Raw genomic sequence first — 19,194 nt, 5'->3', positions numbered from 1 at the left:
TTCAGCATCCTTCTCAACACTGTTACCTCCAATGGAACAGAGTTAGTATGCTCAACAAAATCTATTTTTCAGGCATGGATTAGAGATCATTGGGTATCAAGACTTTTGGTGCTGAGAGAGTTCAATGGAATCTCAGGATAAGAGTCACTGTGGTAGGAAGAGCAGTTGGGGAGAGTTTGAGCTAAGCATGTGAAGGAATGGCGCTCGGATTTGGTTAGGCACTTTACGTAGAGAGAACCAATGTGGGTAATCACCAAGGAAGGAAAAGGGCATGCAGGGCTGGGAAGAGAAGTCCACATGGGTCACATCTGCACTGCCATGTAAAGAGATGGCCTGCTATGTTGGACCTGATAAAAGACAACATGAAAAGTTTAGCAGAGGAATCAACACACAATAAGAAAATCAGGAGCCATCCTGGGGTTGATGAACGTCACTGATATGATGCCAGTGGTGTATTTGGAGGACTAATGTCCAGAGAAAGAACATGCATAATCAGGGGTGCTGCTCTGAACATGTGATGTAATTAAGAGTGGGGAGGTGTTGAGTGTAAATGGTTTATTTGAAGGCAATTCCAGGAAGCATGGATAGGAGTGTGGAAGCAGGACAGGGAAGAGAAGGCACTATGAATGTGTTTGAATTACTAAGTAACCACTGTGGACAGCTGGGATACAAGACTGCCAGGGACTCTTTGAGGCAGTAGAGAACTCACGTCAGAATTACATTACCAGAAGCAGCTGGGGTATTTATCCAACCATTCAGTAGTGTCATTGACCTAGACATTAACTCCTCATCCCTCCAAGCTGCCTTGCATATGGGTTGAGAGAAAACCTTGGAGTATGGGTGACAAGGGACCATGAGCAGGACATCAATATGCCAGCTCATACTTGCCTTGATGGTACCTTGGACTCTCTGTGCTTTCTCTCCTCCCTTTCCAATTAAGGGGAAGCCCAGCCATTTCTGGCTACTCTGTAAGGAAAAACTTTCTGAAAAGAACTGTGGCATTCTCACGAGCATATCCACTGAAAAAAGATGACCAAAATTGCATCTAGGTTTAGACATCATGGATACTTTACGATCACATTAATTTCAAACCCACACTATTGAACTTTCTTTTAGAAGTTTGAAATAACCCTGTGGCCTTGTAGGTAGACAACTCTTGTGTCCCCCTTGGTAGCTTTCTTTTCCTGGTCTAGGTCTTGGAAAGGGAGTGACTTCCTGAGCATTCCCACTTCCCCAAAAGAACCTGGATTCCCTGCTTTTGGGGTCACCTGATTTATTTGTATTTAGGCAAGGTACCTTTTGAAGTAAAACCCTCTCTCATGGTGGGCATGAAATGCATGCCTAGTGAGGAGGCACACCAAATTATTAAGTTGGCACAACTTCACTGTAAGGGAAGATGATCTCTTCTTATCTTATGGCTTTAAATACCATAATGCCTCCCAAATCATCCTTAGACTGAGCTTGCATTCCTGACTCACCCAATGGCCTGCTCAGGATCTCCCCTTGAATATGTAAGAAGCATTTCAGATTTAACATGTCCAAAGCTCATCATCATCTGGCAATCTTCTCATCATTTCCTCATTCCAGTAAATGGCAGCTCCATTTTGCAGAAGCTCAGGGCAAACATCTTAGAATCAATATTGCTTCCTCTTTCTTTCACACCCACATCTGACCTGGCAGCAGATTCCATTGGCCCTAACTTCTAAATAAATACTGAGTTCACCAAGCTCTCCACTGCTACTATGTAAGTCCAAACAATCATCATCACTGGCCACAGTTATTGCAATAACCTTCCTGATTCTACACTTGCCTCCCTTCATCCTGATCTCGGCACAGCTGTCAGAAGATCCTCCCAAAATGCTGGCCAGATCACCTCTCTCACCTGTTCAAACCCTCAAATTGTTTCTTCTCTCACTTAGTCCATATAGAGCCCAGCAGGCTCTTTGCGATGACTGTCCATTTCCTCTCTGATCTTATCTCCTATTACTGCCCAGTTTGTTCATTTTTATCTACCTAATGCTCCTGGAATGGAGTAGGTATATGCCCACCATAGCACCTGGTACTTCCTGTCCTTTCTTCCTGGAATGTTATTCCTCGGATTTTAAATGAAGAGGGCTTACCTCCCCTCCATCCTTTGAATTTCAAACCAAGATTTCATCTCTCCAATAAATGTTCCTGGCTGTATAACTACATTGACAAGCATCCCAACATTCCTTATCCTCCCTCCCAGCTTATTTTTAACTTGGCACTTAGCATGAATTTTATATTTTATCTTCTACTTGTTTATTTTGCTTATCGCCTGTCTTCCCCTACTAGAATGCAAGTACATATTTCGTTCCCAGCTCTATTTCCAGAATTCAAACGTGTGCCCATCTCTGAATTAGTGCTCAATAAATACTTGCTGAATGAATGAATGAGTTACCGAATTCATTATTTTAGGCAAAGGGGACTCTCCTTTTGGAAACACTGAACTTTTTGTTTATAGGCACATTTCCTAGGGAATAATTTCTCTAGTTACTAGTCTGTAGGTGGTCATGGAAGCTTTGACTGCAGCATTCCTGAACAGGACTCTATGTGCTGTCAGATTGTTTGGATAAAGGATCTCCCCCCACCATGGTTAGCATATTGTTTTCTCACATCCCTTTTGCCAAATTCTTTTTTTTATCCCCTTTGCCAAATTCTTACAGCCAATTGTGCTATGACAATTTTCCCTGGGGTATTAAAAAACAGTTGAGAATACAGATTGCTGAACAAATGGGAGAAGGAAAGAATCACGTCCGTCATTTTAGAGAAAGGTGTTCCCCTTTCCTGATTCATCACCATGAGCCACTCTGTATTGTACTGTATGTCAGAAGGAAACCTTCCAATCTCAGGAAGCTCCTCTGCTTTTTTCCTGCTGAATTGTTATTGCAGCCTCCAAAACTCTGGCCTGAAGAGCCTTTCAGCAATCTACTCTCAGGAATTAGGTGCTCTAGATGAAGATGTGATAAACTCTAGACTCAACTGGCTAATGCAAGCTTGGAGGTGGCAAGCATTTTATGTTCTCATGTCGGAATCTTGCTACACAGGGCACAACATGATGGCCTCAGTGAAAAGTGAAACCTGTCGGCTCGTGGCACAAAGGTCTCTTGTGCACAAGAACTGAAATACTTCAGACCCACTCCAACCAGACTTACAGTTCTTTTATTCCTCTATCTTTCCACAGCACTATATTTTATGCTATTGAATTCTGTCAAAATTCTGCGTGAATAAATAAATAGTAAAGTTATAATAACAATAATATCAACAGTAATAGAGTGTCTTAAAGAGAATGCAAAACGATTGCATTTGAACCCAAACAGTGCTAAGAATTCAATGGCAATGTTGAAATCAGTCCCTATCTTGTCCCTATCATCTACAAGACATTTGCTTGTAGACACTTCAGAGGACCCCAGAGTCACCCAGAATCACAGCACATCCTGAACTGTAAGGATCCATGGTATGCCCCCTTATTCTCCTTCCTCCCCACTTGGCCATCCAGTGGATGTGATGGGTCAGATGCCCCAGGCCTCTTGATTTCTCAGTTAATTTGAAAAACTATGAATGTCCCTAAGTCTGCTAAAGTCAAGGACTTAAAAGCTGCAAGGCATCATCTTATCTTTTAAAAAGAATAAAACATTACACATCACACACACATACACAGAACTTTCCTCATTTGTCATAAAATCAACCAACAGGGCTTATGATAAAGATGCTATCAAATCACTATTTCCTGAGAAATAAGAATTAATATTCTGTTAACCTGTTTTTTAAAAATATAGTTAATAATTTCTGGAGCACCTGGGTAGCTCAGTTGGTAAAGCATCTGACTCTTGGTTTTGGCTCAGGTCATGATCTCAAGGTCCTGGGATGGAGCCCCATGTTCAGCTCCACACTCAGTGGGGAGTCTGCTGGAGATTCATTCTTTCTTTCCCTCTGCCCTTCCCCCTGCCCTCACTTTCTCTCTCTCTCTCTCTCTCTTTCTCTCTCTCTCTCTAATAAATAGTAAATAGATCTTTTGTTAAAAATATGGTTAATTTCTGCCAGTAGTCTCTTAATCATTGGAAGGCTTGAATTTAACTTATACTATGCCAATAGTATGCTCTGTTTTCTCCAAACTAACACATATTTTACTAATATATAAGTATACTATAACTCTAAAGAAAAAAAATTTGGGGGGAGGAATGCATCTTTTTTCTCTTTGAGGAGTAGGTATCACTTGATAGGAGGTATTAAGAGTGAGTAAAAAACACTTCTTTTAAGTTCAACACTCCTTTTTGGTGGTTTCAGTTGAATGTACCATGTCTCCCAAGAAGACCTGGCTATGCTGCCCTTTACAGGGAAAATTATTTGGTAGAGAAAAAAAATTCTATTATTTCCTGCTATATTTGAATAAATATATGAAGAGTGCCATTTTATGCATTAAGCATATGAGAGAAATGCATGAAAATTAAACAAAGCAAAAATAATCATATCCCATATATAAATTTTCACAGAACAATAAAAATAATTTAAAAGGACTTTTATCAAGATGCAAACTAAGTATAATTTTACTTCGCATAAGATCACACCACGTAAGAATGTTATATACCATGATATGCAGCTAGTAGAGTGTTATTCTTCTCTAAGGACCCACATCCATTCTAATTATCTGAACAGGAGATAAAGGTGACAGAAACACAGCTCAGGGGTCAAATATATGCGGAGAAATCCAAAATCTCGTTAGTTTAAGAGGCCGTGTTGCCCTTGGGGGAGAAGTCTAAGTGTGGTAAATGAGGAAGAGGTATTCATGCTCTTGTCCCACTCAAGGATTTCCTTGAGTATATTCTCCCGTTTTTTTTTTCTCTCTCTCTCCCTTTTTTCTTATTGCAAATAGCTTATCGTGCAGCTGAGAGGCACCTGCACACACACTCATGGGTTTGGGAGTGCTCTTGCACTTCTGATGAGAGAAGGCGCACCCAGGGCTCTATGAAAAGGAACAGCAGCGTAGTGTGAGGAGGTGGCTCTGCAGTGTGAGGTGACAGCTCCCTTGGGTCTTCTCAGGGTGAGAGGCAGCCTAGACTGTCTTCTGATAGCTGTGACCCCTACTATTTGTCAAGTGCAAGGTCATCCAATTTATTCTTTCCCTGTAACCCACATTTTCTCCCTTTCAATGATTGGTGGGAAATAGAATCTAATTTTAAAACAATTGCCACTAGGAAAATCTTCCACTATGGAAATAAAGGCCACAATTTTTAGTCGTTTTGACTATTATTCAGCATAAATTAAGACTTACTGTTCTAGTGTTTAAAAAAATGGTGATTGTGTCCTTTGCTTAACATATCCAATACAGAACTTCTTAAGATGACAAATCATACTTTTTTGTTATTAATCAGTACCTACTGTTAAGGAGATATATGTATACACATATGGGTATATATATCATAAATGTGTATACACATACCTAATGTAAAGCTTCTTTTGTAGCCAGGCAACAAGGAAATAGCACTTGCTGGAATCACAATTTATTAATGTTGTTTCTTTAAAAATCTTCTGAACAGATTTTACACTGCATTTTTCAGATAGTAAAAATAACAACAGCCAACAGCTAAACTGTTTACTGTGCTAGAAGATAGAAAAACAATTCAGTGTTAGAATATGTATGCATAATATCCTTATAGCTCTTAATGACTTCTGATTCAGCTCTTGATATGTCAGTAGTGAGCATTTGATCAAATATTGTTTGAGAACTGAACTACCTGAAACAACAGTAATACACATCCCATATATAATGCTCAACATAACAAATATTTGGACTTTTCCTCCCAAGTTTATTGCTTTTGCTATGTTATGTTTAGGTCTGAAGCTGGTAATGTGGGAGGCTATGACATTAGTTCAGCTTGCTCTTTACATTTGGAAAATGCTGATGAGAAGAAACTGAGAATTTCAATTCATTTGAAATCCTCGGAAAATCGTTGGACTTGAATTTGTGTCCAGATGTGTGGAGGGGGCAGATTATGTGTGGGTGTCTGTGTGCACAGCATGGTAGAAGTTGTGTAGGTGTGTTTATGTGGGCATCTTCAAGAATACTGAGGAAATTACAGAATTAAGATATTGTTAGACTGGGATTATGTTGATAAAGTTGGTGTAGAGTTCCTTAGTGACCTTTTGTGATGTAAGGAAAACTATATCTTCCATTAGCATACTTCCTCAGGAAAGAAATAGGAAGACTGACCCTAGCAGAAATGAATAAGAGTGGCAAATGTCATCTGGTTGTATTTACATCAGTGAAAGAGGAGGAGCACATTGATATTTCCAACTGTGTTTTTATTGGGAACATCTCCCATTAGCACTAATGAGAGGTGTGTAGTTAAGCCACTGCTCTCCCATGCTAAAGATTTTTTTTTTAATTTATGATAGTCACACACACAGAGAGAGAGAGAGGCAGAGACACAGGCAGAGGGAGAAGCAAGCTCCATGCACCAGGAGCCCGACGTGGGATTCGATCTCAGGTCTCCAGGATCCTGGGCCAGACCTCTCAGGTCTCCTGGGCCAAAGGCAGGTGCCAAACCACTGCGCCACCCAGGGATCCCTAAAGATGTATTTCATCTTCAATCCTAAAGCTTTGAAACTTTTTTCCCCTCTTATATGACACCCTGGTGATTATGCTAAAATTTTAACTGTAAATATGGCTTTCTGTGAATCTTCCCTGCTGTGTGTGTGAATATCTAAAAAGTACTGAGACTTTTCATTACTATGCACTTCCCTGGTCACTAATGCCCCTTTCAGAGATGATCTTTCTTACATCTACACAGCAAAGCCAATTCTTAAGAAGAAAAACCTGAGTGAGTCCCTCCACTCCCCATCTGGACCCCAGCCTGGATTCCTTTGATCCTCAGAAAGTCTAGAAATTGTCTTGTTTCTCAATGGAGTAATGATCTTTTCCATCTGCCCTTCTGGAAGACTAGGCAAAGGCCAAATCCAATGTGATGGAGCACTCCTAGAATAAAATGCCTAAGGAAAATGAGAAGAAAACTACCTTCAGTTATTAGGGTAAAGAAGATGAGAATTCTAGAAGAACCCAGAGCATCAGTAACCTTAGAGAGCAGGGGCAACATGCCTGTCATCCTCTCATTCACACCTGAGCCTTTCAGGAGGGTTGGTTACCTCGATCTTCAGATGTGAAACTTAGCTTAAAAGCCAAGTGGCTATTAAATCAGAGAAGAGAAAATGCTTTCCAGTGAGATAATAATAACACAGATGCCAAAGAAACAAGATTCCTTAGCCTTTGCTTTCTGGTATAGAAAGAGTCATTTTTCAGGGATAGACCATTAGCTGTGCACCTCTCTCCCAGTGTCAGAGTAGACATGTGGTTGCAATGCAATGCGAAGGATCTGGATTAGACTAGGAAGGTAGTTCACGACCATGAACTTCTTTGTTGTGTCTACCCAGTAGCTTTTTTCCAAGAATCACTCAAAAGCTAACCAATGGACCAAGTTGTCCCCTCTCAGTGACTAGAGCACCCAACTCTATCTCTGACAAGCATTCTGAGCTGGACAGAGCACAGTGGAAGAATTTGTCAGATCAGTTGGGTGAATGTGCAAAGGCCCTCACACTGAGGGTCCTTAATGGGCTGGCTTGCAGCAGAGGCTAATGTTGCCACATCTTTTCAGGACAAACAGGTGGAAATAAGCACCTCTCAAGTTTCTTCTGCCTCTATTGTGATTCCAAGCTATCTCGTGTTACTACAGTCACTAGTCAGGAATGTCTCCTGGGGTACAGTTCCAGAACTGAGGCCTCATCAAAGGGATTGCAATTTTTTACAGAAGATATTTAACTTTGCAAATCTCTTCCTTTTTAGAAACTCAATTACAGCCTAAGGGTGCTTAACATAGGAAATAACTCCAAGGCCCTTGGGCTGGTAGCTAAAAAACAAAAACACCATCCATGTCAAGTAAACTTGACAGCTTTGCTTCTGGTTCAGAAATGCAACTACTCTTCATTGGAACACAAGCCCTTCATCATGTTGTTATAAACTTCTGTAGAAAAGGAACTTCTGGGTCTGTTTCTCTGTATTTACATATCAATCTCCTGTGCAGTTACTAGATGACATATGAAATCTAGTTTCTTTGAATAATTCAACATCTTCACTCATTTGTTAGAATTGAATGATAAATATTGCCATTCTTCCTTTGCTTTCTGTATTGATGATTTGTCTCTAGAACAGGTACTGTGACCAGTTAGTAGAGTGCTATTTGGGGTTCTTTGTCAACATGGACAGAATTTCCTGACCTGAGAAGTAAATCATTATAGAAGCAAATCTCCCTAAAGTCAAGTCTCTTGCCATATGCTCTTATGGAAGCACAATGTGGAATTGCATGATGGTGGTCAAATGTTGAGTAAAAGCTGAGGAGCTGAAGACTTCTCTTGGGAGCTTGTTTTACAGCTGAAAGGCAAGAGGCAATACGCCCACATGGGAAGTAACAGTGGCAAAGGGGAAAGAATACAACATTGAAATACAAATTTATGTTTTCATCCTCTACTCACCCAGAGCAAATTTGTCTCACCATGCTATGGGAAATAAATTGGAACATGTGTGACACATAATAATGTTTATGCTCATATTCATCGATTCTGTTCTATCTCAACCTCTCCTTCTGGTAGCAGATGAAAAATAAGTTAAAAAAATAATATGACCAAAATGTATTATACTATTAACATATTGACAAGATGGAAGAAATCCAATTGTGATTGCAAAGCCTCCTTATTCTCACCATTTCTCAGAACACAAATTAGAGAAAAAGCCCAAACTGACATTTCCTCATGACTAAGTTATGGGCCTAAGACTCCTGATGTCTATCACTGCTGATTTAGAGAAAGTATAAAACTATCCTAATAATGTATAATATTCATGACAGCATAAATATTAGTTAAATACCATAACCCATTGTGTCCTTCTAACCAGAAACAAAAATTGGTATGACATAGGCTATTTATCTATCTCATAGAAGCAATTAACTATAAAGAAATATAATAGATTTTTCCCCAATTCAATTCAACACATATTTGTGAATGCCCGCATGAACAAAAATAGTGCTAAATGGGGTAGCTTCAATGATGAAAGGGCACACTCCAGCCCTAGAGGGCCAGCGATTGAAGCCAATGTATAAGCAGATTAAGGCTAGGCATGAAGTTAGGTACAGGGAAAGATTCCTGGTTGAGGGTCCCCAAGGAATGTATTCTGAGATGAGATGTATCACTAGAGTTTTAAACCACAAATATTAAGTTTCCTTAGTGGAGAAAAGAGGCAAGTCCATTCTAAGAAGAGATAACATGAATGCACAAAATACTTTCAGGCCAAGAGAACTACAGATACAACAGCACTTATTATCAGAACACAGGATTTTTTCCTGCCATCATTCTGCCTTTGCATATGGAACTCACTTGGCCAGAAAATAGTTTTGTTTCGACCATTCTTGGTTTATAGGTGTTTGAATTCTGTACGAGCATTATTGGAAGACTGGGTTTTGTATCCTAATATATGAAACTCCATAAGGCTTCTTTGTTGTATTCCTTAGGAACAAACCTACCACCACCATCAGGTTAACTGTGAGTTCCCGGTGCTACAGAAACAAATATGCATCAGAAGAGTTCAAGTGCCCATGGGCCACAGACCTGGGAAATCCATTTGTAGCTTTTTAGCCTATTGCTGGAGAGCTTAAAGTATGCATAATGTCCTCTGCAAGTGAAAACTAGTAGTAAAATAATTCATGGAGGCGTTTGTGGAAGCCTTACTGCCTTTGTTAATGCCATGGGGGTCTGGATTCCAAACTAAAGTTGAGCATTAAAATCATTAAATTTTTCACTCAATAGACAAAGCTGTCACTGCTCTCTTCATGATTATCCAATTCTGATGCCTTTTTACCACCAATACCTCTGGCAGTCTAGTTAAAGTCAGCATTTTCTCTCACTTGGATTACTGCAGTGGTCTTCCAGCTAATGTCCCTATCTATTCCCTTGCCCTCCTGCCCCCTAATTTTCACACAATAACCAATTTTGTTAAAATGCAAATTGGATTTCTCACTCTTGCTCAAGATGCTACAGTGGCAGGCACCTGGGTGACTTGATTCCCACATCAGACTCCCTGCTCATTTGGGAGTCTGCTTCTCCCTCTACCTCTCCCCTCTGCTTGTGATCTCTCTCTCTCTGCCAAGTAGGTAAATATTGCTTATGTTTAATACATACTCATTGAATGAATAAAATGACATGAATTAATTGAGTACCTATGAATCATGAGAAACTGAGCTTGATGTAGGTGTACAAAGACATTCTTTTCTCTCCAGAGGTGTGTATTTTGGGATGTGGGTGTACTCACAAATGAACAGATGCTAAAATAATGTTATTTTCTCTGGTCAAAGTCTGAATAAAAATATTTTGGGTACAAACAGTGAAATGGCCAGAGAGTGAAGGAGTAGCCGCAGAGGGTGAGAGAGAACTGATACTTGTATCATAAAATAGTAGGAATTCCAGGATGTTAAAGGGTGGGAAGAGGCTTCCAGGCAAGAGAAGCACCTTTGTTCCTACAAAGGTATTGAGGTGTGAATTCATAGCTAAGAAGCAGCAAGTGCTTTAATATGGCACATATTATGGCACATAGGATGAGAGGTAAGTGGACGATGAGTGCAGAGGCCAAAAGTTAAGTTAGAAAGGATAAACTAGGTATGCCTGGGTGGCTCAGCAGTTTAGAGTCTCCCTTCCACCCAGGGCGTGATCCTGGAGTCCTGGAATCAGGTCCCACATTGTGCTTCCTGCATGGAGCCTGCTTCTTCCTCTGCCTGTGTCTCTGCCTCTCTCTCTCTCTCTCTCTCTCTCTCTCTCCCTCTCTGTATGTCTCTCATGAATAAATAAGTAAATAGTCTTTTAAAAAGAAAAAAAAGAAAGGATAAACCGAAAGCCTTAAATGTCTGTATTTGCATTACTTGAGTCTACTGTAAATCTTCCAGGCAATGGGGAGTTACAAAGGATTTTAAAATGGGAGAAATTAGATTCAATTTACACATCTGGAAGCACTGGGAAGGGTCCATTAGAGAATTCAAAGTTGATTCATAGTAAGAGCTAACATTTAATGAATTCTTATTATTTACCAAGCTCTCTAAGTCCTTCACTTTTACTTCATTTAATATTCAGATCAGCCTATGCATTTGGTACTGTTCTCTTCCCCCTTTAGAGGTGGAAGGGCTAAGGCAGAGAGATGTCAAGTCTAAGATCATACCGTAGTAGGCTACAGAACCAAAACAGAAACCCAGAAAATCCAACTTTAGAAAACAGAGGGGGAAATATATTAAGGAGATAAAATCCAGAACATGTCTATTATCAAATAAAATGAGAAAGGGAAGGAGTGGTAGGAGCCTCACATGCCCCCTAGACTTCTAGCTTGGATTATTGAATGTGTGGCAATGTAGATTTCCATGTACATGATGGGACAAATTTAGAAGAAAAGCTAATAAGGCATTTTGAATATGCTTGTTTATATATGCCTTGGGAAATCTGGAAAGCATATGGGCATAGAGATAATAAGATGGACATACAGGTTTGGATCTCAGGTGGAAGTTAGAGTGGGAGATGCAAATTTGGAACAGGGGATGTAAGTTCATAGAGTAAACAAGTTCAAGCATCAATAGAGGAGTGCTTCTGGCTGAATTGTGTCCCCCTAAAAGAGGTCCTAACACTCTGTTCCTGTGAATCTGATCTTTTTTGAAAACACAGTAAAGTCCTTGCAGATGATCAAGTTAAGATGAGGTCATTAGGGGGAGTCCTAATCCAATATAACTTTATGTTTATAAAAAGGAGAAATTTGGACTCAGATGCAAACACAGGGAAAACACCACACAGATATGAAAGCAGAGAGCAGGGTGATGCATTCACAATCCAAGGAATACCACAGAGTACCAGCAAACCACCAGAAACTAAGAGGGACATAAAAGAGTGTCTTTCATGGCCTCAGAAGGAACCAACCCTTCCAACATTTTGATCTTGGATTTCTAGCCTCCAGAACTGGGAGAAAATAAATTTCTGTTATATAAGCTACCAGTTTGTGGCACTTTGTTAGCAAAGTAATATAAACAGGGAGAGCACAGAAGAATGATTAATTATTGGTAATGACTGAGCAGCTACTGTCAGTTCAAAAATGAATTTGCCAATGAAAGAAGCAGGAAAGGTATTCCAAGAAAAAATATGAGCTTGTGAAAATGTACGGAAGTCTAAAGAAGGATGTGCCAGCAGTTTGCACTGGGCTGATCACATGCTGTAGCAGTGGAGTGGTGAGAACACGGTGATCTGTTCATAAATGTCCCTGTAAACAGTGCGCTACAAATTTCATCTTATAATTGATAGAGAGCAATCCGAGGCCCAAGGGAATTATTAAATCTATTTTCATGTTTTAAAATGTTTCTGCTCTGTAAATATGGTGGCAGTAGCAGCATAGCTTTTCAATCTACCAAAATGACCCCATTAAAGTAGGCAGAGAGAAACTGAAGGAGTATGAACAATGCCTGCTCATACCAATAGCAACAATACCAATACAGCTCAGTGCTGAGATAACCCCAAGATAATTACCAAGGGACAAATTAGGGACAGCTCATAAGAGCATTGTGATATTGGCAACCATGCAGGAAGAAGCAGAGAGAAGCTTTGAGAACAGAAGAACCTCCAAATCCCCAGCAGCCGCTCATCACAAAGTGCAATGGACCAATCTTAGAGGAGCAGAAGAACCTAGAAGTGTGTTCTCAATGATCCAGTGCAAGTCCAAGTCCACGGAGACCATAATGCAATAACATATAATGCTATTGGAGTAGTCTCACTACACACAGAGTGAGGACCCTTCCAAGACAAGACTCCACAATGAAGATAATCTGCTGGAAATAGATGCCAAAGTTGAGCAGGACAGGGACAGCTATGAGAAATGCAAGAGAGAGTCCAGATTCAAAGCAAGGAGCAGGGGAACAGAGGATGCTGATGTCAGAAAGTTGGCAAGTGATATTCTTTTTGTCTCTCATGAAAACAAAAGAGGAATGATCTCTGGAGCTATGAGGCCAGCCAAGCAATCCTGGACCCCTACCATCCTAAATCTGCATAAAAACTAAACTAATTCATTTTTAAACTTAGCAATAAGAAAAAAGATCAAAACTATTATAAGGAATAAAGAATAGGAAAATGATGATGTACCTACAGATAATGAAAGCATACCAAGAAAACAAGTAAAAACAGATAAAAACGATAAGCAAATATTTCAAAATGAGTTGAAAGAAATGAAGAAAATTATAAAAATATAACACAAATCAGAATCAGAAAAAAATAGAAAAGACATGTATAGAAAAAAGTTAGATTTTACAAGAAAGATGATGTAACTCAATATAGAATTCTATTTTTTTAAAAGCAGCTCAGAAGTGAAAACTCAACTAGTAGGGGTGTAACAGCATCTAAAAACCATAATTAGAAGATAAATAGATAGTAGAAAGGAGGAAAAAAATTAAATCTGTAAGCTATTTGAGAATAAAAGCATTCAGGGAAGTTGACTGATATAGAAGATAAAGAAGATACAATATAAATAAATAGGGGTCCTCAAAGAAGAATACCAAAGTAATGAAACAAACAAAAATGCTCAATAGTATTAATAAAGAAGACTTAAAACTACGTAATGAAGGGAAAATTGATACAGAACAACCAATATCAAGATATATTCTAATAAAACTATAGGTCTTCAAAAAGAACCAAATATTCCTTGGAGATCCAAACAAAAAGTTCAAGTAGTTTATAAAAGAAAGAATATAAGATTTTTATCAGACTTCCATGACAATACTTCATGCTAATAAGCAATAGAGTAACGGATTTAATAGACTTAAATAAATAAATTGCAGATCTTGGATTTTGTATGGAACATACATAGATTTTACAGTCATCCAACCTGACACTTCAATGGAAAGTTTGCCCCTGCTATTCTATTTTTGTACTTTATTGCTGTATCCCTAGCATCCTCCCTTCTTGGTATCAGAAAATCTTTGCATTAGGTAGGTGAAGTTCTTTCACAGACTCCAGAAATGGGCACCAATTTTCATGTAGAATTGTGAGACGTTAGGGTTTAAGTAATAAATGTAATCTATTCCCATGCAAGTCAAGATTGATAACTGCAATTATAAGATTGATAACTGCTATTATAAATATGTAAGAACGCAGAGAATATTATCCCTACACATCTTTCTTAGGGAACCTACTAGAGAGTAAACTTCAGACAACCAAACAAACTGCAGAGTCATTGACATAATAGCTGGAGAAGTTTTCTAGCCAATTTAAGAAAAAAAAAAGTGATACGAATAGCCAAATCAACCTTGGAAGAAAAAAAAAACACACACACACAATGCTAAAGACATCACAATTCCAGACTTCAGGTTATATTACAAAGCTGTAGTGATCAAAATAGTATGGTACTGGTGCAAAAATAGACAAATAGATCAATGGAATATGATAATAGAAAACCCAGAAATAAATCCACAACTATCTGGTCAACTAATTTTTGACAAGACAAGAAAGACTATCCAATGGGAAAAAGACAGTCTCTTCAACAAATGGTGTTGGGAAAATTGGACAGCATCATGCAAAAGAATGAAACTGGGCCACCTTCTTACACCAAATATACACAAAAATAAATTCAAAATGGATTAAAGACCTACATGTGAAGCATGAAACAATAAAAATCCTAGAGCTGTAACCTCCCTGACATCAACTATTATCAACTTCTTTCTAGATATGTCTCCTGAGGCAAGGGATACAAAAGCAAAAATAAAACTGTTAGAACTTCTTCAAGATAAAAAGCTTTTACCCAGTGAAGGAAGCAATCAACAAAACTAAAAGGCAGCCTGTGGAATGGAAGATATTTGTAAATAACATATCTGATTAAAGGTTAGGACCCAAAATACATAAAGAACTTATAAAAGCCAACCCCAAAACTAAATAATCTGATTGAAATATGAGCAGAAGACACGAAGAGACATTTTTCCAAAGAATACAAATAGATGGTCAACAGACACATGAAATGATGCTCAATATCACTCATCATTAGGAAAATGCAGATCAAAACTGTAAACTCACACAGAATGGCTAAAATCAGCAACACAAGAAACAACAGGTGTTGGCAAGGATGCAGAGAAAGGGGAACCTTCTTACACTGTTGATGGGAATGCAAACTGGTGCAGCCACTCTGGAAAACAGAACAGAGTTTCCTCAAGAAGTTAAAAATAGAACTACCCTACAAACCAGCAACTGCACTACTAGGTATTTACTCAAAGAATACAAAAATACTAATTCAAAGGCACACATGTACCCCAATGTTTATAGCAGCATAATTTACATTAGCCAAATTACGGAAACAGCCCAAGTGTCCACCAACCGATAAATTGAATGGATAAAAAGACGTGAGATATATATATCTAGAGAAAGAGAGAGAGAGAGAGAGACATCAGAATATTACTAATCAGCCATAAAAAAGAATGAAATATTGCCATTTGCAACATTATGGAAGGAGATAGAGATTATTATGCTAAGTGATATAAGTCAGTCAGAGAAAGACAAATACCACATGATTTCTCTCATGTAGAATTTAAGAAACAAAACAAATGAACAATGGGGAAAAAAAGAGAAAAAGAAGCAAATCAAGAAACAGACTCTTACCTATAGAGAACAAACTAATGGTTACCAGCAGGAAGGGTTGTGAGGGAATGAGTGAAATGGGGATCAAGGAGTGCACTTGTGATGAACACTGGGTGTTGCATGGAAGTGTTGAAATACTGATTGTACAACTAAAACTGATATCATACTGTATGTTAACTAACGAATTTAAATTAAAAATCAAAAAAATTTAAATGGTGATCAACTCAGAATACCAACATTTTACAACCCCTAATGAATGAATGGATCTAGGAAATGATCATTAGTGGATGATGGCATCATAAAGGAGTACATTAGGTCTCCTCAAAAAAGTAGTCAACATGACCTGATAAAAATGATCAGACTTGAACCTTATCAACACTAACTACCCAGAGAAGAAAACACAAGGACAAATATGTTAAACATACCACATATGTACAGTCATCAAAATCAAGACAGTGAAAAGTAGGCAGGAAATGAAAAAAAAATGGAAGAGAAATCCGTGGTGTAAAAGAGACTTAAGATACATATCAAATAATCATATTTAGGTCTTGTTTGGATTGTATTTCAAACAAACTGTAAAGAAAATATGATAATCAGGAAAATATGAAAACTGAGTATTTGATATTAAATTGTCATTTGTAATGTAATATGATATTGCATTTATGTGTGTCAGTTATTTTTAATAAAATATTTACAGATGAAATAACATGATGCCTAGAATTTATTTTAAGATTTTCTGGTGCCAGGGAGTAAGTGGAGGTATAAATAAAAAATAATGTATGCATTGTACATACATGTATCAATAATTACTTAATCTGGTGAAGCGAATAGTGGATTCGATATACTATTTTTTCTCCTTTTGTATATGTGTGAAATTTTCAATAATAAAACGCTTTTTAGAAGACACCGGGAAGGTTTACAGACACATGCTCTAGGACTTCAGACTTGCACAGTGCCCTAGGGGAAATCCATCGTACCAATGAGCACATACTGACCAGAAAGGCTGCGTGTATATTGTCACAGTAGCAAATTCCTTCTATACCTGAGTTTCCAACACATTTCGCCTCATTCTTTAGATTGCAAGTCAGTGGATTGCCTTTAATGAGGATGAAGATTGCAGTGACTTCTCAAAGTGAACATTTAAGAATAAGGGTACTTCTTAAGCAGTTAACTTTGGGCCTTAAATTAATAAGCCACTAAAGTAACCGTTTTTTGTGTGTGCTTGTATATAGTGGCTTGCAGAAAAGAAAAACAGCCTTGGTGTTTGAATTATAAATTATCACTCATTTCTTTCTTATTCTCCATGTTTTCTTTCTAGATATTTCCACACAATCTACTTAGGTATTCGAAGTCGACAGAGTGGGGAGAATGACAGATGGAGATTTTACTGGAAAATGGTGTATGAGTATGCAGATGTGAGTATGCTGCATTTGCTAGCCACCTTTCTGGAAAGTGCTCCACAGCTGGTCCTGCAGCTCTGCATTATCGTACAGACTCATAGATTACAGGCCCTCCAAGGTAAGGGCTTGCAATTTGGTTTCTGACTTTGGGGAAAGATTGGCTACTTTTGTCACATCCAAAGAACGGTTCTAATACTGTTTATTGACAGAGGCCATGGTTCTCCCTGTTATATATCTGCTATTTGACATGAGAATTTGTGAATTGTGTATTTTCTTCTTCACAATTACTTGTGATGGTTACTTTTTTTTTTTTGCCTTTAAGCTGCCCTCTGAGTAGAAAAAAAAATTCTATGATTTTACATTTGGTCAGAATATAAATAGAGGCAACTAGGTTTTTCTGGCTTGTGTCATTGAGTAATTTCCAAAACTGTGGGAGAAAAAAGGCCTAGTTCTCTCTCTTTCTAATACTATTTATACATATATTTGAACATGAGGATAATCTCTATCATTTCCTTTTGACATTAAGAAACAGGGAGAGTTTAAAAGGAAATGGTAAAGATTACTATAATATTGCTTTCAAAGTCAGAAGGGAAAAATTGTTGTCAATATTTAGTAATACATTGTTTATATACTACTAAGCTTTATTAAAAAATTATCAGATTAATATTTTTGTGTTTTACTCTCTTGTTTGTCTCATAAGTAAGACTGTCACTTATAAGAAATCTACCCCGATGTTTCTTAAGGCTCTGCTACTCAAATCTTTTCTAGCAGCAAGAAAATCAGACAGACCAGTGGGTACACAACTGAATAAGAGGGTGGACAGATAGCCATTTTCTAAATAAAGAGTTTCCTGGTAATATGTCAATCCTATAACTAAATAGATGTTGTGTAACTGTTAACATATTATAATGTGCTCATTTTATTTCCATCTCATCAGAGCCTTTGCTATGACTTCTATGTACACACATGTTGCTGTCCTTTCTGGGCCATGGTCTAACTTGAGATTTGATCTAGTTGGTTTGGGGAATCTCTGCAGTGTCCTTACAACTTTTCATAGCAAGGAGCATATTAGCTTTGACTGGGCATTTTAATTGGTGAGGGGTGGGGACCATATAAGTGGAAAAGAAAGATGGAGGCACTGTACTGGTAGGCAGGGACTCATTTATTTGTGAATGTCTAGCCAACCCTGTCTCTGCACTAGAATAGCTTTGGTCCAAGAAGTTTGAGAAAAGAGTTAAAGAGATCCATGGGGTGTGATATCCCATGCTAGAAAGCAAATTGGGAAAAAAAGACAAAGTAGTGTATTAACACAGGAACAGATGAGAACAGCCTGGAGAAAGCAAGATGTATAAATTAGCTGTAGATGACTGTCTTTAGTGGTGAAAGACCCCAGGCTTGAAGAGGGAGGAGCTGACTTGGCCACTCACTTCTTTGCTGTGAGACCTTGTGCAAGTCACTTAATGTCTCTGGGCCCCAAATTCTCAAATGTAAAAGTCACCAATGAAACTAGATGATCTCCAAACTCCTTGGAGCTCTATTCCCTCTTTGCATCAATGAATGCCCAGTAACCTTCCAGGGCCAGGGATATGCATTAGGAAATGGTCAGTAAATGAGGACATAAATTTAGAGGCAACATCACACTAAATCTCTATCAAAGAATCTCTATCAAAGAATCTCCAGAACAACTTGGCAAAGTCCTGGGATAGTTACATAAGAGGAAAATCCATGCACAAATGTGGAACATTGTAAGCTACCCTTCTGTGGCCCAAGAAATACTGGGTGTCCATACTAGATTTCTAAAAGATTTAGAAAATCATAGAGAAGATTTTATCCTAAAGATGATGGTGATAAAGCAAGAAAGGTGAGAGAGAGCATCAGAAAATGAGATCAGTTTGGCTGGAGAGTTTTATATGGTTTTATAGGAAAAAAAATAGAAAGCAAACCTTAGTTTTTCTGAGATTATTCTTTCTAAACATAGGAATCAAAATTTCTGCTTCACACAGTTGTGTCTCTTCACTGACACCTGGTGTCCCCAGTTTATCTGTTAAGCTCACATTTGCATGAGGTTTACTTTGGGAGCCACACCTCATCCTCA

General features: G+C 38.3%; 1 protein-coding gene across 1 annotated transcript in view; it reads left to right on the top strand.

Annotated features, from left to right (window-relative positions):
• The window catches only part of XKR4 (XK related 4), a 420,655-nt gene that overhangs the window by 245,387 nt on the left and 156,074 nt on the right, over positions 1–19,194 (top strand). Inside the window, exon 2 of the mRNA XM_055318337.1 lies at positions 17,018–17,217. Within this exon, the coding sequence (XP_055174312.1) occupies positions 17,018–17,217 (200 nt within the window). The remainder of the gene's footprint in view (positions 1–17,017; positions 17,218–19,194) is intronic.

This window comes from Nyctereutes procyonoides, unplaced genomic scaffold (genome assembly GCF_905146905.1).
Source record: "Nyctereutes procyonoides isolate TBG_1078 unplaced genomic scaffold, NYPRO_anot_genome, whole genome shotgun sequence".
Lineage (NCBI taxonomy): Eukaryota > Metazoa > Chordata > Mammalia > Carnivora > Canidae > Nyctereutes > Nyctereutes procyonoides.
The sequence above is the reverse complement of the archived record's forward strand: the minus strand, read 5'-3'. Positions and strand labels throughout refer to the sequence as shown.